The sequence below is a fragment of the Ruditapes philippinarum genome, unplaced genomic scaffold (assembly GCF_026571515.1).
Source record: "Ruditapes philippinarum isolate M1 unplaced genomic scaffold, ASM2657151v2 ctg9642_1_1_1_1, whole genome shotgun sequence".
NCBI lineage: Eukaryota > Metazoa > Mollusca > Bivalvia > Venerida > Veneridae > Ruditapes > Ruditapes philippinarum.
Window position 1 is genome coordinate 33231 of NW_026857196.1, and position 22652 is coordinate 55882.

General features: G+C 31.8%; 1 protein-coding gene across 2 annotated transcripts; it reads right to left on the reverse strand.

Moving 5' to 3' along the window:
- Positions 1 to 5423: 5423 nt before the first annotated feature.
- On the reverse strand, positions 5424 to 22262 carry LOC132749042 (uncharacterized). Of its 2 annotated transcripts, none has more exons than XM_060738718.1 (2): positions 22135 to 22262; positions 5424 to 6522 (listed from the first exon to the last, which is right to left on the reverse strand). In XM_060738718.1, exon 2 carries the CDS (start codon positions 6483 to 6485, stop codon positions 5499 to 5501), a length of 987 nt encoding a protein of 328 aa, XP_060594701.1. In that variant the 5' UTR covers positions 6486 to 6522; positions 22135 to 22262; the 3' UTR covers positions 5424 to 5498. The 2 variants fall into 2 exon arrangements, with proteins under 2 accessions (XP_060594701.1, XP_060594700.1); XM_060738717.1 differs by lacking the exon at positions 22135 to 22262 and adding an exon at positions 18326 to 18794.
- Positions 22263 to 22652: the final 390 nt, after the last annotated feature.

The following is a 22652-nucleotide window of genomic DNA, read 5'->3' on the forward strand; positions in this document are numbered from 1 at the left end:
ACTTACTATCAGGGATAAATATATACATGTGGCACATACTATTATAACATTATACACATATTTCAACCATATTCACAATTAAAACATGATTGTCATCCAATCTTATTTGAACAAGTTCTTAATTTCCTGCCAATTTCAGACCATAAAAGTACATAGTTTTGTCTTAAGACAATCATATTGTACATGTATAATATTAATGAATACCCTACAAAACAATTCAGTTTAAACATTTTAATTTTAACTTGTAAAACTTATTCTTGCAACTCTTAAATTTAATCAGTATTCAGTCCATTTTCTAAAAAAAACCCTGGTATGCAAGGCAGACACCATAAACACTAGGCCAATGCTGAAGCAATTAACATCACAGTTATTAACAAAATGACCATTAAGTAAAAATAATAATAAGAATAATAGTGAATAAGTAAATTTTATCTAAGAGCAATTACTCACAAATAAAATGCTGCAAAATTTGTGATATTGGGATCAAGACAAAAAAAACCCAACCCTGTCATAAAATGCATAAATTGACCAGACAATTTTATTGTAAAGGTTGGTATGTAATAAACAATCAAACAGTATTACAAAAATAGGCTTTAGACATTTTGCAATGACAATAAGCTCATTCCTGAAGGAAATTATATAGAATTGATGACTGCCAACACAAAAATAGTACATAATAATTATGTATGCCACAGAAACATAGAACAAATTACAATGTAGCAAGCATAAAATCCTGGAATCAAACCTTGGGGAAAAAATCTTTGTATGCAATATAAGTGATTTTTTACCTTAAATATAGAAGACAATGTTGTCTTTGAAAACCCAATTATTTTGCATCTATTTCGTTAGAAAAATATGAATAAAATTACAAATCAAGAATTTTTCCTCTTAATTTTTAGAATTGATCATATATATTATACAAGAGGGCCATGATGGCCCTGGGGTCGCTCACCTGTACATAGGCCCCCAGGGCGGGGCTAGTTTAAACCAAAGGGCTTTTATTTGAACAAACTTGGAAGACACCCATTAAGAAGATGTTTCATTGATGTTAAGTTTTTACTATACACAAATAATGAAAAACAATGAACTTTTGCCCCCCTCCCCCTGGCAGGGGCCAATTTTAACCCAAAAGGGCTTTTATTTAAAACAAACTTGGTAGACACCCATTAGAACATGTTTCATTGCTAAATATCTTAGCTCTAGCTCTTTGGGTTCTTTAAAAAGAAGATTTTTAAGTTTTTAATTACTATATGCAATATAGGGAAAATCAATGGCCCCCTAGGGCGGGGCCAATTTTGACCAAGGGCTCTTTTATTTGAACAAACTTGGTAAAAACATCCAATTAGAAACATGTTTCAACATGCTAAATATCTTAGCTCTAGCTCTTTGGGTTCTTTAAAAGAAGATTTTTAAGTTTTTACTCTATGTATATAGGGAAAAATCAATGACCCCTGCGGGCGGGGCCCAATTTTTTTACCCCAGGGCTTTTATTTGAACAAACTTGGTAGACACCCATTAGAAAATGTGTCATGTTAAATATCTTAGCTCTAGCTCTTTGGGTTCTTTAAAAGAAGATTTTTAAGTTTTTACTTCATGTATATAGGAAAAATCAATGACCCCTGGGGCTGGGCCAATTTTGACCCCAGGGCTTTTATTTGAACAAACGTGGTAGACACTCATTAGAAGATGTTTCATGTTAAATATCTTAGCTCTAGCTCTTTGGGTTCTTTAAAAGAAATTTTTTTAAGTTTTTACTATATGCATATAGGGAAAATCAATGACCCCCTGGGGCGGGGCCAATTTTGACCCCAGGGCTTTTATTTGAACAAACTTGGTTGACACTCATTAGAAGATGTTTCATGCTAAATATCTTAGCTCTAGCTCTTTGGGTTCTTTAAGAGAATTCTTTTTAAGTTTTTACTATATGCATATAGGGAAAAATCAATGACCCCTGGGGCGGGCCAATTTTGACCCCAGGGCTTTTATTTGAACAAATTTGGTAGACACCCATTTAGAAGATGTGTCATGCTAAATATCTTAGCTCTAGCTCTTTGGGTTCTTTTAAAAGAAGATTTTAATTTTTACTACATGTATATAGGAAAAATCAATGACCCTGGGCTGGGCCCCAATTTTGACCCCAGGGCTTTTCTTTGAACAAACTTGTAGACACTCATTAGAAGATGTTCATGTTAAATATCTTAGCTCTAGCTTTTGGGTTCTTTAAAAGAATTTTTTTAAAGTTTTTACTATATGCAATATAGGGGGAAAATCAATGACCCCCTGGGGCGGGGGCCAATTTGACCCCAGGGCTTTTATTTGAACAAACTGGTAGAACTGATTTAGAAGATGTTTCATGCTAAATATCTAAGCTCTAGCTCTTTGGTTTTTAGAAGAAGATGTTTTTAAGTTTTTTTCTTTTTGGTTGCCATGGCAACCAGAGTTCTGCATGGAATCGGGAATTCTTTGAACAACTTTGTTAAGGCTTCAACATAAGGAACATCCCTGTGAAGTTTCATTATGATCTGCCTTATGGTTTCAGAGGAGATTTCGTTTGAAAAGTGTGAACGGACAACGGACGACGTACGACATACGACGGACGACAGACGACGGACGAAGAGTGATCCTAATAGCTCACCCTGAGCATATGCTCAGGTGAGCTAAAAACAGGACCAAGCAGTGTTAAATATATCTTGCTACTAAAGTAATTTTCAACATTTTTACTCCTGGCGACATCGTTAAAAATAATAATATACATCATGATACTTCATAAGAAGATTTTCTTCATTATCTATCAAAATTTTCTCACAAAACATACAAATTACATGCAAATTCTATGCAAAATCCATCTTACTTTGCATCTAAAAGACATAATAAAACATGTATTATACTTTTACATCATGCACATCGAGTTCTCTGGAAAATATTTCCTTACATATTTTTTGGTATAATAAATATAAAGTTTTAACACATTACATCCTATTATGCAAATAAAATTCTTTGGTTTGAGGCAAAATTAATGATATAAAATCTTACTGTCATTAAATCAGATATATTTACATCAAATACAGAAAATAAAACAAAAGAAGTTTGACAGCATGTTGCAGGATAGTATAAACTGCAAATAGCCTTGTTACTATTGAATTTAACTAAAATGATTTTTTATTCAATACTTGTCTCATAATGCTGAACATTTGAGTCAAGTAATTCTAAAATCCATGCATGCATGGGGAAGATGTATCCTGATAAAACTGAATGCTAATCCTGGTTGCAACCTGCCCACCAAGGGTGATCCCATTATATGTCACTTTTTAAACGAGAAAAACCAGAGTATTAAAAAGAAAATACATGCAGGCATTCAAATATTATTATGATTAATAAATCCAAATTTTAACAAAGAAGAAACATGAAAATAAAGAGTAAAAGTGACAGATCAAACAGTTCTCAATAATCAAAATGTTTACTTAATTGACAATGAACTGCATTGTATTTAACATCATCTGACATACAAATTTCCTTATTTCCATGCAGGGCAATAAAGAATGACACAATTTTCATAATTTGAAGTGATTTCCCTGGTTATGTAATAAAGTTAAATACCAATGATACTTTAGAGATATTTCATGGCTTAAATTCAGTCTTATTTGCATATTTTCTATATAGAATGATAAAAATAAATGGGAGGTAGAATATAGTACATGTATATTTAAAACAATTAGTACATGTACATTTAATACAATTGAGAAAGGCAAAAAAAGACCAGCAGTAACAAAGGATTAAAATTTGAAAATATAAATTATTATTAAATAATAATAAAGTAAATAGGAACACATTTTTATGTAGAAAGTAAAAGTACCAAGTGGTATTTTAAGTACCAAATGGTAAGCTTAATAATAAATAAGGAATGCTTCAAAAATTTGGTGAACTGTAAAGAAATTTTTATATTACACTTTGGAATGATGGCATAATATAATGGCAACTTAATACAACTTTTGTAAATATTCAAAATAAAATGCTCTCGTCACATCATACACCATTTTGTGTTAAATGCTCAAATTGTATAACCAGAAAATCATCACATATAAATGCTTAATTTACAACATGCTTGCACATCACATATAAATGCTTAATTTACAACATGCTTGCACATCACATATAAATGCTTAATTTTCAACATGCTTGCACAATCAAAATGAACTCCTTTTTTTCCAAGACTTATAATAACATGATTTTCATGTGTAACATGTATATAAATCAATATTTGTAATATCTTCAAACATTCAAATTTTACACATAAAAATGTACATAAGTAGATACAGTCATTCAAACAATTTGAGCAAGTTTTAAAGGCCAATGCAACAGTGTTTTTAACTCATCAGTTTATTGTAATTTAATGTTTACAACAATAAACATGTATAAAACACTTGTTTATAATGCTTAGAAATTTAGATCTCTGTGCATTGTTACTTATTAAACAAGTGCTGTTGGTAGGACAGCATGCTCAACTATTCTCAGTGCTTGATAGTAAAACAAGAGCTTTTTTACCTCAAGAAAGACCATAATTCTGTAAAATCCATGTTCAAATTAGAGACCTTGGAGAGTGACCTACTATTATGCTCTTAAATAGTGCTCGAAGTTTAAATTTATTCCCTCTAGTATGTTTTGAAATACCAATTTGCACACAAAAACATAACCAAAGTGTGATGCTGACAAAAATGCCTGTGTGAGAACAATAGCTCTCCCTATTTTTAAAATAGTTGAGCTAAAAACTAAAATTGAATCACAAACCTACCTCACATACTGGTCTGGTTCTATAATAATGGCACATGTTATTCAAGTAATTAAAAAAAGCCATTATGTTTAAATTTACATCAAGTTTGTTCATCAAATCATTTTCGTGAATTAATTTGTACATATAAATCACATTTTTCAATTAAATTCTTAGCATAATTTTGTTGTTCTTTAAATATAGAATTGTAAATGATTCATTCTTTAAATATAGAATTGTAAATGATTCATTCTTTAAATATAGAATTGTAAATGATTCATTCTTTAAATATAGAATTGTAAATGATTCATTCTTTAAATATAGAATTGTAAATGATTCATTCTTTAAATATAGAATTGTAAATGATTCATTCTTTAAATACAGAATTGTAAATGATTCATTCTTTAAATATAGAATTGTAAATGATTCATTCTTTAAATATAGAATTGTAAATGATTCATTCAAAAGATATGATTATCAAACTACTAAAGAAACAAAAGTACAGGCTGGTCCGATTGTAGGAATTTACAAGTTTACCTATACATGTGGCATATACATGTCATAACCACCTAAACAAGTTTAAGTAGGTATCTTTAACAAATAAATCTTAATTAAAACTTAGAGAGATATAAATTTTCATCTATTAAAGTTTAAAGTCATGTTGAACAGAACTGGTTTAATTCAAAATTTCAAACAAAAATCACAAAGTGCTTTGGTATTGTAATGAAATGTATCACACATCTGTTTGTTGGAGCTCAGATTTTTGCTTTATCTTATTAAGATATCCCATGGCTTTTATTGTTTTAAACTGATCAGGTATCTCCATCATTGCATGAAGGGCGAATGTCAGCTCTGGTTTTCTTGATTTAGCTGTCACTTTATGGTAGTTCACAAACTGAAAATTGTCAAATTTACGTTTCGGCAGTAAATTATCAAAATCCTCCATCGTTTCCCACGGTCCATCCCCTACACCAATAACTACAATACTAAGCGGATATTCCGATGCAGCTACAATAGCATCTATAGTTCTATCTTCCTCTGTTACCTGTCCATCCGCTATAATAAGAAGTATGTGATACTGCCGTTCTTGTTTTACTATTTCTATTGCTTTGTAAATTAACGGAGCATAATTGGTTGGACCACTAAGATGTACCCTAGTTGCTATGTTATTATATCGTTCTAAAACTTCTACAAATCCTTTGCATGAAGAACCGTCAGAATGGAATGGAAACACATTTTCATCTAATGTAGTGCTATCACCAAATCCAAACGCAGGAATGTTTCTATCATCATCAAAAGGTTCTAATGTATTTCCCATGATATGTATAACTTTCTGATATGGATTGAATATTTTTGAGCCTTCAATACGATGCAAACTATTACCATGAAAAGTTTTTCTACCCTGCCATTCGTTACTTGCGGTAAAATCTATTCCAACTATAAGTCCACAGTGTTCTAACCCAGCCTTTGCACAGGCTTTGCTTACCTCATTAAAGCTCGAGAAATGATCCTCGATTGCATAGAAATTCCTACGATTGTTATTGCTCTCTATACCAAGCACGGCAAATATTGACGGCGTTTTCTGGAAACGTTTCCGTCGTTTTAGTAAAGCTTCTGTAGGGGCAGCAACCTCTTTCTTGTCCCGTCGTTGGAAAGAGTAGTAGAGCACCATTCCGATAATAATCGCTATAACGTAGGCAAACGAAGCATATAGGGACATCGTCAGCTTCCACACATCATAATGGGCCTTCTGTAACCTAGAAATAGAAAATCAACATAGTTATGTAACAGTAAACACTATTCACATTGACATTAAGATGGTAACAAAAATATAATGTCAGCTTCACATACCAAACTGCTTTTAACATTTCCTTACATATTTTAGCATAATCTACTAGGTGTTTTTTTTTTCACAGTAAAAAAATATGAATGTCTTACTACATGCAGAAACACGCACACATTTTAGCAAGACATGTTTAGGTTTAGAAAACCTGTGAAAGGACCTTAAACACATAAGCAATCTCCAGGGCAGAATTAATAGCACTTTTTCAAATACTAAAAAATGCTGTACAAGGGTTTACAACACTTGTAAACCATTAGCATAGATCTCTCTAAAAAGTACAAAATGTTCAATATTTTGAAAGACAACAGCTAGCTTCTAAGAGCTACAATATACACAAATTTCAATAAATCAGAAAAGTAAAAGGAAACAAGACTCAAATATAGCATGACTAGGTTTATATTGAATAAACTGAACTATCACCAAAAACAATTATATAAATAATAAATCTATACTTTTTATTTGCAATCAATATGTACAGATTAACATTTGGTCGGTGATTATGATTGATGTTCTATTCCAGACAACAGTTCTTAACGACCAGACTTAATGCAATCTCAAGGATTACGATGCACATGATGTTGTCTGATTTGACACTCAAGTATTGAGCATTATTCATCTCAAGGACTTTAACAAGAAATACTACAAAAACCTGATAAAAAGAGCATTAATTTGATTGTACAAGAAGCTAAACTCGTAAAAACACTCAAATTTAATCCTGCAACCAACCAGTACTAAGAAATGAGAGTAAATTTTTTAAAAAAAAACCCTGATGGGTTGCTCTTGCCAGGGTTCGAGCCCAAACTGTAATTAACCAGTACAAGACAGACCAGTAAACCACTAAACCATACAGTAGCATGGCTACACAACCAGGTCAGTTATATACACAGACTCTTTAAATGTTAACTGTTTATCATTATTGAACCTAAATTGATATTAGAACAATGCAGTTATACAAGTTTACTAGTGAAAAATGAATTGTTGTTTTACAATTTATTTAAACACTAAATTTGTCTTCAATAATTGGTTTGAAGAATTTTATTATTTTTTAATAGGGTTAAATTTTTAATGATTTTTTTTACCCCCTAGTTTTAAATACATTAATGCTAGAAATGGATACAGTTGACTGTCCTTTACTATCTGAACACCATCAAATATCTATTGCCATAAATTTGTATAGAGAAGTTGTTGAGAAGGTAATTCAACTATTGACATTAAACCACAAGAGAGCCCTACAGTAGGATAGATGATAAAAAACATAAAATATTCACAAGTCCAGTCATATATCACTATATAAGAGAGAGAGAGAGAAATATTATAAATCACATTTCTATAATTTCCACACACTTATGAGGCCATAGGGCAGTCTGCTAAATGTCAATGGTTGAGAAAGATAAATGGAGATTTTCATCCTGAAATTTATAACAATATTTTTTTTTTGTGCTCATGATTTCAAAAATATAAGAGAGCATAAGTCAATAACTTTCAGATGATAATGGTTATAATTATTAATATTTATCTCAGATATAATTTCTAGAATACCATTTCAACAAAGGGCAGCTGATATACTTAGTATAGGAGAATTTAGCCGCTGTACATGTAATTCCAAAAATGTTACTTTTATTCCAGCGCCCATTGCCCCAACTGGATGCAAGGAAACATTAAAATATTTTGGTAATATAAATATAAAACTGTATATATACAAGATCTTTACTGTAGCTGGCAATTAATTGAATTGATCTGGTAATGGTATCAATTCAGTGAAGTTAATACTTATTAAGTTATGATACCTTAATGAATATATAAAAAGAAAATGTTAAAACATTTCTGTCTCCGAGTGAATTTAATATATAATGTACATAGGTGTGACCTGTTGCATGAAATAAACCCTGGAAATGCCCTGCAGTAAACATTTATTTTGTGCTAGCATAAGCAGGTTTTGATAATCTGAGTATTTTTGTAATATTACAAACCTTTCAATACAAGCTGTTACATATAGCGGATTTTCCATACTGTATTAATAATGGCAATTTTACACCCTAACACTTGATAATATTTAGCCCATGCCACTAGGTTATCATTGAGCAAGGCCAGCCTGCACAATTCCTGACAATCTGATAAGACTTGATAATGCAACCTATTAGAACCAGGCCAGCCTGCACAATTCCTGACAATCTGATAAGACTTGATAATGCAACCTGAGTATTAGAACCAGGCCAGCCTGCACAATTCCTGACAATCTGATAAGACTTGATAATGCAACCTATTAGAACCAGGCCAGCCTGCACAATTCCTGACAATCTGATAAGACTTGATAATGCAACCTATTAGAACCAGGCCAGCCTGCACAATTCCTGACAATCTGATAAGACTTGATAATGCAACCTATTAGAACCAGGCCAGCCTGCACAATTCCTGACAATCTGATAAGACTTGATAATGCAACCTATTAGAACCAGGCCAGCCTGCACAATTCCTGACAATCTGATAAGACTTGATAATGCAACCTATTAGAACCAGGCCAGCCTGCACAATTCCTGACAATCTGATAAGACTTGATAATGCAACCTATTAGAACCAGGCCAGCCTGCATAATTCCTGACAATCTGATAAGACTTGATAATGCAACCTATTAGAACCAGGCCAGCCTGCACAATTCCTGACAATCTGATAAGACTTGATAATGCAACCTATTAGAACCAGGCCAGCCTGCACAATTCCTGACAATCTGATAAGACTTGATAATGCAACCTATTAGAACCAGGCCAGCCTGCATAATTCCTGACAATCTGATAAGACTTGATAATGCAACCTATTAGAACCAGGCCAGCCTGCACAATTCCTGACAATCTGATAAGACTTGATAATGCAACCTATTAGAACCAGGCCAGCCTGCACAATTCCTGACAATCTGATAAGACTTGATAATGCAACCTATTAGAACCAGGCCAGCCTGCACAATTCCTGACAATCTGATAAGACTTGATAATGCAACCTATTAGAACCAGGCCAGCCTGCACAATTCCTGACAATCTGATAAGACTTGATAATGCAACCTATTAGAACCAGACCAGCCTGCACAATTCCTGACAATCTGATAAGACTTGATAATGCAACCTATTAGAACCAGGCCAGCCTGCACAATTCCTGACAATCTGATAAGACTTGATAATGCAACCTATTAGAACCAGACCAGCCTGCACAATTCCAGGCAACTTCAGACAAGACTTTATAATGCCACCTAACTATCTGAAAGCAAGGCTGACCTATACAATTCCAGGCAATCTGATCAGACCTAATACAGCCACCTGACTATCAGAAAACCAGGTCAGCCTGTACAATTCCAGACACTGAGACATATATCATTGAAAAATTTAATTTATATTTAATAAAAATATCATTTATCCATTTTAATTAACAGTTTTTGAATAATATTTAGAGGTGTATTCCATTATATTAAATAAGGCAACAAGAAACTGCCAACCCAAAAATTGTTAACTGCATAAAAGATGGCACATTTGCTAAACTAAACTTAACTTGTTGGAATCATTATTCCCTTTGGTAGACAAAATAACTGTATTATGAATAAAATCTATGAAAAACATATTTATTGTCTATGAAAAACATATTTATTGTCCATGAAAAACATATTAACTGGCTATCAATTTATTAGGAAGGTTTGTGTTTAGTTTATACAGTCTTATTACACAACATATAATGTTTCAATGTGACAGACTACATCTTAATGCCAATAGTTTCTTATAACTAAGAATCAAAATAATGTATGTAAAATGTCTTGATGTGACAGACTTCATCTTAATGCCAATAGTTTCTTATAACTAAGAATCACAATAATGTATCGATGCATAATGTCTTAATGTAACAGACTTATAACATCCTAATGCCAATAGTTTCTTATAACTAAGAATCACAATAATGTATGTATAATGTCTTAATGTGACAGACTTCATCTTAATGCCAATAGTTTCTTATAACTAAGAATCAAAATATTGTATGTATAATGGTCTTTATGTGACAGACTTCATCTTAATGCCAATAGTTTCTTATAACTAAGAATCACAATAATGTATGTATAATGTCTTTATGTGACAGACTACATCTTAATGCCAATAGTTTCTTATAACTAAGAATCAAAATAATGTATGTATAATGTCTTGATGTGACAGACTACATCTTAATGCAAATAGTTTCTTATAACTAAGAATCAAAATAATGTATGTATAATGTCTTGATGTGACAGACTACATCTTAATGCCAATAGTTTTTTATAACTAAGAATCAAAATAATGTCCAGACAGATCAAACATTATATACTGAGAACATGGTTTGTTAATTAGTTATTCTCTATATAAAACCTTCATATTTTATCAAAGTTACAATACCTATACTACATCAGTGTTTGTATAAACAAATTGGCTGTCTTTGATAACATGACAATTCTGACAATTTGTTCCACACTACACGAGCTTAACATTCTGACAAATGAATATTAGTAACCTGACAAACACCACAGACTTTATAAAATATTAACATGCTGGAACCGAAAGTGATTAATATTTGTCCCCAGTATAAAGACAGGCCTACACATCTGTGCAGTCTGATCTTTACTTTTTTATCTTTAATTGTCCCAAAAATTGGTAAATAGATAGTTCCATTAATATTGAAGTTGAACAAGTCCATGTAAGAAATTCAGCATTATATAGTGTTAATACTTATAATATAAATGTCAGTACTTATGAATGTATAGTCACCTTTGGTATAATTTAGTTTAAACATAGAATACATCTAGCCAGTTTATTTGAAGTTACTACTCTCAAGTCTGTTTCCTGGAGCTAATATACTCCAGTACTGGTTACTGTCAGATATAGAAACATGGTGGTTAGCTCTATGGTGCTTGAACACATGATCTTTGGATGGAGGGAGTTTTTCCACAATCCTTTTAAGTTACAATATTTATTTTTGGCAATAATTTTAGTTAAATTATATTTTTTAAACAACAAGAGCTGTCGGTAGGACAGCAACGCTCGACTATTCTTAGTGCTTGATAGTAAAAAAAATGCTTGATACAGTTACCTCCTCCTGTTTACAGGTTGGGGTCATGATGGTGAACAGGTGTGCAAAGTTTCAAAGCCATATGTCAATGGACTTTGAAAATATTTGAACTATTACAAAAACTTTAACGTAAATTCTAAGTCGAAAAAGGGGCATAATTCTGTAAAAATGCTTGATAGAGTTACCTCCTCCTGTCTACAGGTTGGGGTCATGATGGTGAACAAGTGTGCAAAGTTTCAAAGCCATATGTCAATGGACTTTGAAAATATTTGAACTATTACAAAAAGTTTAACGTAAATTCTAAGTCGAAGAAGGGGCATAATTCTGTCAAAATGCTTGATAGAGTTACCTCCTCCTGTTTACAGGTTGGGGTCATGATGGTGAACAAGTGTGCAAAGTTTCAAAGCCATATGTCAATGGACTTTGAAAATATTTGAACTATTACAAAAACTTTAACGTAAATTCTAAGTCGAAAAAGGGGCATAATTCTGTCAAAATGCTTGATAGAGTTACCTCCTCCTGTCTACAGGTTGGGGTCATGATGGTGAACAAGTGTGCAAAGTCTCAAAGCCATATGTCAATGGACTTTGAAAATATTTGAACTATTACAAAAACTTTAACGTAAATTCTAAGTCGAAAAAGGGGCATAATTCTGTCAAAATGCTTGATAGAGTTACCTCCTCCTGTCTACAGGTTGGGGGCATTATGATGAACAAGTATGCAAAGTTCCAAAGCCATATGTCAATGGACATTGTAAATATTTGAGGTGGTACCAAAACTTTAACATAAATTTTAAGTCGAAAAAGGGGCATAATTCTGTCAAAATGCTGGATAGAGTTTCCTCCTTCTGTCTACAGGTTGGGGTCATGATGGTGAACAGATGTGCAAAGTTTCAAAGCCATATGTCAATGGACTTTGAAAATATTTGAACTATTACAAAAACTTTAACGTAAATTCTAAGTCGAAAAAGGGGCATAATTCTGTCAAAATGCTGGATAGAGTTACCTCCTCCTGCCTACAGATTGGGGGCATGATGGTAAACAGATGTGCAAAGTTTCAAAGCCATATAACAATGGAGTTTAAAAAATATTTGAGGCGATACAAAAGCTTTAACATAAATTTTAAGTTTAAAAATGGGCAAGATTGTGTCAAAATACCTGATAGACTAACCTCCTCCTGCCTACGGGTTGGGGGGAGGGTCATAATGGTGAACAAGTGTGCAAAGTTTCAAAGCCATATGTCAATGGACTTTGAAAATATTTGAACTATTACAAAAAGTTTAACGTAAATTCTAAGTCGAAAAAGGGGCATAATTCTGTCAAAATGCTTGATAGAGTTACCTCCTCCTGTTTACAGGTTGGGGTCATGATGGTGAACAAGTGTGCAAAGTTTCAAAGCCATATGTCAATGGACTTTGAAAATATTTGAACTATTACAAAAAGTTTAACGTAAATTCTAAGTCGAAAAAGGGGCATAATTCTGTCAAAATGCTTGATAGAGTTACCTCCTCCTGTCTACAGGTTGGGGTCATGATGTTGAACAAGTGTGCAAAGTTTCAAAGCCATATGTCAATGGACTTTGAAAATATTTGAACTATTACAAAAAGTTTAACGTAAATTCTAAGTCGAAAAAGGGGCATAATTCTGTCAAAATGCTTGATAGAGTTACCTCCTCCTGTCTACAGGTTGGGTCATGATGGTGAAGAAGTGTGCAAAGTTTCAAAGCCATATGTCAATGGACTTTGAAAATATTTGAACTATTACAAAAACTTTAACGTAAATTCTAAGTCGAAAAAGGGGCATAATTCTGTCAAAATGCTTGATAGAGTTACCTCCTCCTGTTTACAGGTTGGGGTCATGATGGTGAACAAATGTGCAAAGTTTCAAAGCCATATGTCAATGGACTTTGCAAATATTTGAACTATTACAAAAACTTTAACGTAAATTCTAAGTCGAAAAAGGGGCATAATTCTGTCAAAATGCTTGATAGAGTTACCTCCTCCTGTCTACAGGTTGGGGTCATGATGGTGAACAAGTGTGCAAAGTTTCAAAGCCATATGTCAATGGACTTTGAAAATATTTGAACTATTACAAAAACTTTAACATAAGTGGTTACACCGACGCCGACGCTCGGGTGACTGCAATAGCTCTACTTATTCTTATCGAATAGTCGAGATAAAAATCGCATTTAGCTCCAAACAGTGCTTATAGACACAGGATGTTATGTATATATATCTGTGAATCCATTCTATGCGACATATATCTAGATAATGGTTTGTGTTCTTAACACTTAAATCTATTTAGCCACAACTCTTTTTCAGTTGTAACAAATAATATTTCCTGCTCAATAGTTAAATAAATAATTCACAAACACACAAAAAATAAAGTACCTTCAGAAACATGGTGTAGTTATTCTAAAAGTACATTCTTGTGACCTAATGTCATATATTTTAAAGCACAATAACTATTCTTTAACAAAAGGTAATTAATTTGCTGCTGACAAGTATAAATGTTAGTATTTTACTAAAATAATATGCTGGCTAAGGCTCCCACGTTTACAATTTTTTGTAAACGTTTACACGACTGCTAAGAACCAAAACGATACCGTTTAAACGGTGGTACCTCTATGTACTATACACTACATGTACTTGAGTCGCCAAATGATGTCTTTCTTTTTATTTTTATACATGTACAAATAAAGAATGTGCAAGGCTCATCACGATTGAGTCAGCACACATTTTTTGCATTGTAACCCCTTTTTTTACCAAAAATGTATTATGTCACGAGCAATTTTTGCACGGTAATGCTGTGTGGAGGGTTGTAAACACCCATTTTCCTTTTGTTTACTTTGGAATAAACCACTAGAATTGATAAAATCCATGATTACAGGCACTGATTAAGAAATTTTGTAAGACAATATGGTCATTTCGATTAAACGGTAAACAAAATCGTAAACGTTTATGAATGAAAATCGAAACGAATCCGTTTAAACGTGTAATCGTGGGGGCCTTAATGCTGGCTACTTCTCCTAACTATAATACATACACGTATATCAGGTAAAATATCATATACATGTATGTTGCTACATAATACATATATTTACACTTTCCATATATATTTTCTATGACACACACAAGCAAGAAATATAATCCTTCATTGAACACCATATGTTACATTAGACACAGTCATCCTATATCAATTACTTTATCAATAAAGAAACAAAATAATCTTGTTTTCTCCATAATTGCATTATCAAGGATTTTAGCTTTTTTATTGGATCCATCCTTAAAGAAACCCTATTAATTCCCAAAGTAAAGCTGAAAGAGTTTGTTTGTTTTGTTGGATTTTAAGAAACATCAACATTTTAAAGGTCATATTGCAACTTTCTAGGTGGAGGAAAATCTCAGGTGCCCCCTCGTCATAGTTCCTTGCATAATTTCAGGCACCTGCAACAAGCACCTGTCAGTAGAACCACCAATGTTCCATAAGCTATAGCTGGACTTATTAAAACTTCCTCACATGAAAGAATCCAATGAGTCCCTGGTGGACTTTGAACATACTAGTGATTTGAAGTCAATGACCTTTACCACTAGGCCACAGAAACCCCTAATTCTATTAAAATCCTATTACTATTTATGCTATATTACCTTTATACGATGTATTTTTCTTCCAGATTAGATTGTGCTTTTTACATAATGTTTTTCTTATTTCGTTTCAATTATCTTGACAATCATTATCGAAAGCATCAATTATATACTTGCTAATTGAAACATCAAGCCAGTTCATTTTATATACATAAATCTACATTATATATATATTTCACTGTCAGAATATTTAGATTTGGTCATTTGGGAATATTTTGACCTGTAATACTTTACATTTCCAATGATGCAGAACTTTTTAAACTGTAGTGTTTAGGAGACTGACACAAAAACTACTGATGGCACTAGTAGAATTGTTCCCTGATAGCTATTATTGACAGAGTTAATATAAACTTACAAGAAAAGCATTGATGCAAAGCATCAAAGGGCGTCCAAGCAAGAAATGCAGAAAGTGAAGATGAACTAGTAGACATATGATGACAAGATATTCTTATAAACTTTTCAATGGTTAATTGGTTTTTACCAGAATGAACGGACGAAAGACATTGTTCATTATGAACTTTGATTGGCACGCTAGAGATTAGAATATTACTTGTTATTTTTTTTATGATCGTGATTATTAATAGCAACGGATATACATGTATACAATCATTTATAATCCATATGTGTAACGCATGATCTACACCACACTTGTGGAATTGTCTCTTATTATGTTATCGCTATTAGCGAAGACCCCCTCTTAAGGTATCTGTTCACACTTAGTAAAAATATGACACTGGTTATATTACCATGTTGATCATGTTGAGCATAATTGTTTATTAAACAATAATTGTAATATCTATTTCAATATAAAAAAATACAGATTTTATGAATATTGTTTTCTCATTTTTTAAATTATCAATCACTTGAATATATCATAAAATGTAATTTGTAACTTTGAATAATTCCTCGGCATCCATACTAAACACGAATAACAAATTAAATAAAATGTTTCAAAGTTGATAGTGTCATATTAATACCATAAAAATGTACCCTTTTCTCAATTATTGTACATATTTATTGTTTTTTTTTCTCATATAGATAAAATAACACATGCTATATTGTTGTTGTATTTTTTTCGAATTGTATGTTTATGTATAATAATAATCAATAAATTTGAGAGTTGATTAATTATTGTAACCAAACTAAGTGACAAACATTCATTTTGGAAAAAAAAGCTTATTTATCTGTAAAATATTTGTTCTGTTCTGTAACAATATCAAACATCTCCAAAATCGGGAGAGACCGGACAATAAACGTGTGATACTATTCGCCATCCCGGTCAAAATAGAGAGAGAGAGAGACCGGGACTTACCGATAGGAGTACATCCCTCTATAAGCAGATTTTCGGAATGTTTAGGTCATCAACTCATCATTCTATTTACATGCACAACAATAACATACCATAATAACCCACTGTGTACTACAAAATGATAAATAAAAAAAACCCCAAAGAGCGCTATTTATTGACAGAAAAGGTTATTTTATTTGAAAATGTTTGCATTGCGAAATTCTCCAGTTCGCTTTTCATTGTACATATCGCGACATTTCATTCTTAATTAATAATCAAGCACCCTCATACTGATCGGAATGATCGGCTTTTATTATGACTGACTAAAAGGCTCGAGAAGTTGCTGTCGCCCTTTCACAAAATCTGATTTCATTCCATAAGAGGCGCCGCGCTTCGGCGCGGACGCCAATAATGAGAAAAAGTAGGAAAATCTATATTTAGCCTGGAAACTGACCTATGGAAAATTACCTATAATTATTCAGCCTTAGTTGGTAACTGACCCAATCTAGCTAAAATCCTAAATAAAGTATATGTCCACAAAAATAATAGCATAAAAATCTTGCATTGACACAGTCCTTTTTTTAGCAATTTTGAGAAATACTCTTCATTTTCCCTAAAAGTTCATAAATTTTAGATGTATGGCTGAAGAGATAACAATGACACAAGATAACTCTGACACTTGATAAATACTACTTTTTTAAACTTTGTTTTTCAACCTGAACAACCATATATATAGTGCAGGACAGACTATGATGATATTTTAAATTTGCTAAAATTTATATGTGTCAAATTATTACAAACAAACACTGCCTTAAAATGTTCTATTTACCGAACTACCATCATAAGCCAAATTGTCCATACCAAGTGATCAGGACCTTAAAGAAGTAACCGTTAGTTTCCATGTTCATAAATAATTATTGTAGTTAAGTCTTTGAACTGAACTGTGTTTATCTGGTCAATATTTTGAATATTTAAGATACTGCAAAAAAAAAATGATTAAGTGTCGTGTTATCTCTCTAACCACTCTATACAGTGTAAAAAAATCTGCACTTAAATGAACAGAATGTATCTTTATTTCACAAACTATATTGATTTAGTTTCTAAATTTAATCTGAATATGTCAATATTCAGAATGACAAAGAATTTCTTAGCAAATATTTCCCTTTAATATGGATTTTTTTTTCAAGATTGGGAAAAAATAAGCAGAATATATAAGGAATATGGGCCAGAAAGTCTGATTTGTGGTGACATTGGGAAAAAGACTGTATGTATTTGATGAAGAATTTGTATCATTTAAGAAACAAATGTTACTTTATTATATTCATTTAAATGTTGTTACTTTTGAGGAAGGTTCTACAAATTAAGCTTAGCTTGCAGAGGGTATAAAATTAACAAAAGTATGTCAATTCTTATTTTTTGGTTGTATTTATACATAATTATACTAATAATACAAATTCTTCCTCCATGTCCTAGTTTTTTTTCATTCTTAAATTATCTTCAGTCCTGATCCTTAACATATTTTCTCCTATGAAGAAAACATTAAAATATAACTGAATATTCTGATCATAATTATATTAAATTTATGTCGGAAATGCTATTCTAAAAATAAAATAAAATCTTACAATAAACAACAGCATATTGACCTACCTATAATATTTTTTTATATTTATTCCTCAAGACGTGTTCTCCAAAAAATCAACAAATATAAATGAATACCTTTCTAAAATCCTCCAATTCCTATTGCTTCTGTAATAATTGTCCATGCATACATTTTCATGCTTTCATTGATACAACTCATTTATATTTCAAATGCCTTTTACCACTTCTTCTGTAAGTGACATGTAATATATCCCCCACCACAATGTCACTAAGTCTTGGAAACTTTTAACAAACATTAGATATTTAGTATGACTCATTCAGTATAAAAGCCTCCTGTGCTATACTTTAATCTTTTTCATAACTTGGAACAGCAAAGTGGCAGTTATTTTGTCGTCTGCTAATTAACCCTCATCAAATATAGATGCCACAATTAGAAGGTAGCTCCCAGCTGTATAGAAAGTATTCACTATGTATAGTAGTAACTCCTATATAAACATTTACAGTATCTGACATGCACAAATGATAATATATAAAATGTCAATAGCATATGGTGCCTTAATACACACCATATTGTACCAGTCTATATTATAGACAACTAAAATATGTCAATACAAGTGGTATATATATTATAAATACCTGGTTGTCTTGTTTATCATACTATACAGAACAAATAAATTTACAGATTAACTGTTAATCTTACGTACTATTGTCATAAAATTGTTTTCAGTATAAATCTGGACTTTTCTTTAACTAAGGAGCTAAAACTATTATATTTGTTTTGAAATGTTATAAATAATAATGTCTACTTGACCTTAACAAGAATGTGTTTTTGTATTACAATGTATCTATAACACAATAAATCAATTGAATATAGACTTACAAAAAAAATAAATAAACAAAAATTCAATTGGGCAAAATAGATTTAAGAGAAATAAATGTTTAAATATTCTCATATAAAATTCCCTAATCATTTAACACAGCTTTCCGATCAGGTTTAAACAGATTCTTTTCAATTCATATTTTGAAAATTTCCCTAAAACTGATGAATGCTTTTGTCCGGATTAAAAGGTAGACTGCATTGTGACATTCATTTATTAAATAAGATACAAATGTATTTAGCTAGTGTTAAAATCCCTATCATTCACAAAATCTATTATACAACTAAATATGGTATGGATTCAATGCAGTTTGAATAATAGAAAAATATACTTCAAAAACACCAAAATATATTCCAAATTTAACTACATTTTCATACAGGGTCGATACTTAAAATTCAGTGTGCTATTTATCATGCTAACCAATTAAGCAATCTGATTTTTAATTGAAATAACAATCTAAGAACAGGTCATGTTCCATGGATAAGTCCAGTACACATCAGTCAATTAATTAAACAATGAATTAACTTTATCTTTAAATTAAAATTAAACTTACATTAACTCATTATGTCTCAGTTGTTATTTGATTAGATCTTTATCCAAAACATTTATTTATAAACATTTCTTTGAACAAATATCTGTATTAAAATAATAATTTTGTGTCAGTGACCTCAAAGACATGTGTGATTAGTTTAAAGTAAACACCTTCAATAACTCCTGCAAAAAGTTAACTGTTGAGGTATAATTTATCTGAGTAATTGGTCTTCAACAGTGACCAACATTTATGATTCAAAATCATAAAGTGGTGATCAAGAGTGCCAATTTGTCACAATTTGTATGCACAGTCACAAATACTCGGTCTCATTATAGTGAACAATATCATTAAAATTCACACACTTGATTATGACAAAATTATCAATACCCACATATCTGTAAGTGACCTTGACCTTGACAAAAGGGATCTAAATTTTTCACTAAATGCAGTAACTTAAAATGTTGAACAGTTATGCCAAGTAATACAAAAAATCTCTTTATATAAATAAAAGTTTCACTATTGTCAAATGTTTTTAATGTGACTTTGACCTTTGACCTAGATACTTTTTTCATGTATGCAACACTGCGTCTAATGATGGTGAACAATTGTGTCAAGTAATACTAAGATACACCTATGCATATTATAGAAATATGGTCTGGATAAAATCTTTATATTTCATCATCTCTAGTGACCTTGACCTTGCATTAATTGACCTTAACCTGGCATATATTGACCTTAATCTTGCATATATTAACCTAAATAATGCTGACAATACTCAAGATTCATGACTGTGAATGTCAAAATGTGTGTATGGACAATTTAGCAGTCTTGAATTTAATGATTACATAAAAAAAATGTTAACAGTCATGGGACATGATTTCAAACAAATCTAAGTCAATTAAGTTATGACAGGTCAAGGTCACAAGCAATGATGAATGTCCATACAGCATTCAGTTTTGTAGGGCATAATTGGAGGATTTTAACATATGACACCATACAATATATAGCCTGCTATTTTTTATGTGGAGGCAAATATTTTGGCAAGGAACAAAACTGACTTTAAACCAGCTGACAACACATGTGACATACTGGGTCACAGTCTATAACTTTGTTTATCCCAGCAACATAACAGTGAATGCTAACATTCTTAATGCTGGAGAATGGAAAACTGTCTAAAACAATAACAACTTAAAGGGCAATCTTTTAAAACATTAATAACCAATTCAATTTGCTTTTATAATACAAATAGTTTTGTGAGGGAAACTTTCAGACAATGTGACTATAAGAGGAAGGAAATATCTCAGCAGAACAGTGTCCTTTGGCCAAAAGCAAACATTGAAATATTCACAGTACATTATAACCAGTCTGTTTGTACAACATGATGTAATCAATGTTTATCTGATTTAACCAGTAAACTAGAGGCTCTCAATCAATTGTCTTGTGTATTTTCTTAAAATGAAACCTAACAACATTGTCTTATAAAACAAAAATTCAAGATTGTTACGGCTGCTGATAGTCAATCATTACCTTACTCCTTCGCATTTTCTTGTGTTTTTTTTCCAACGGAACACATTATTTGACCATTGTAAAAAAAGCTTCAAATTCACATGCAGTTTATGTCTAAATATTTTGGACTATCACAAAGTATATGTATTTACTTTTTACACTTAAATAGTAAAGGACATATATTAGGCGAGTCTTCCTACACCAGAGGTCAACTATTCACTTTCCTAGATTTTTTTCTTAGTTCAGTACAGTCTGTTTGAGTAGGATTTTAGATGCACCTTCACAAAATTATTCAGTTTTATAAAGGACAGTACAAACCATACTTACTATAATTTATATAACCATATCTCACAATAAGACAAGGAATGTGTCCATTGGACACGTATGCCTGCTAGTCAAAATATATGGACATGCCAAAGCTAGATTTTGAGATATTTTAGTTCTGGGGCAGTGAGAATCTAGCTTTTAATACGTAGAGGTGAGATATTGCCCCCGACACAAAATAGCACAATACCTGTCACACAGTACAATTAGTTGGAGTAGTAAACCTTCATATAATCCACTGTTTTCTCGATATACGGACGCACAGCTTGTCCGACAGCTGAGGACAAACATGCAGGACAAACATGGCAAATCAATATGCCCACCTCCAAGAAAAAGTGGGCATAAAATTATATATACTGGACTGACCAGTGCTGGAACTATAATTCTATATAAATGCTGAGAAAAGAGTGAAGATTATATCTGTACAGCTGTAACCATTAGTTAATATTTACCAGGCTAGGGTTCAAACCCACGACTCAAGCATGAAGGTGATTTTGTCACATCTACAGTAAGTACCCGAGCTCAAGAGACTTATGTTCAATTCAAAGTCAAAAAGGTCACACTCATTGCTCTATTTTAGGAAATACAATTAAAAGCCAGGATAAATATTTCTATGTTAATATGTTTTCATTCTAATTTAAATTAATTAAACCTAATCAAGTAATAAAAATATACACATACACTACCTTTCACTCCATATTGCACAGTAACATTCTGACCATTGTGTTCATATAGCCATTTTATAGCTTCCTTACTGCTGTACAAAAACTGACTTTTCAGTTTGAAAGTAATACCCGGTCACCCGAAGTATTTTCTAATTACTGGTCAGTGAAATGTCACAAATGTAGCCTATATCCTGAATGACCGATGCATCACAGTAATTCTCACAAGGTTTATCATATACAGTAATAGTCCTGATGCTCTTCAGCCCTTTCTTCGATGTTTCTTAAAGACAACCAGTATGTTTACACAGTCCAACCATACACAAAACTTCCTATCTGAAACATACAAACATAAAATACACAACCTGTCAGCAGCTACATAAAAGATGGATTACCATGAATTCATAAAAATTTCTATAATGAATATAAAATGATTCAAATACAAATTCGAAATGTGAAACCAAGTAGAAAACTTCAATTATTACAACTGAAAACATTTAAAGGAGTGATGATGAACTATTATTAACTATTTAAATTGTGAA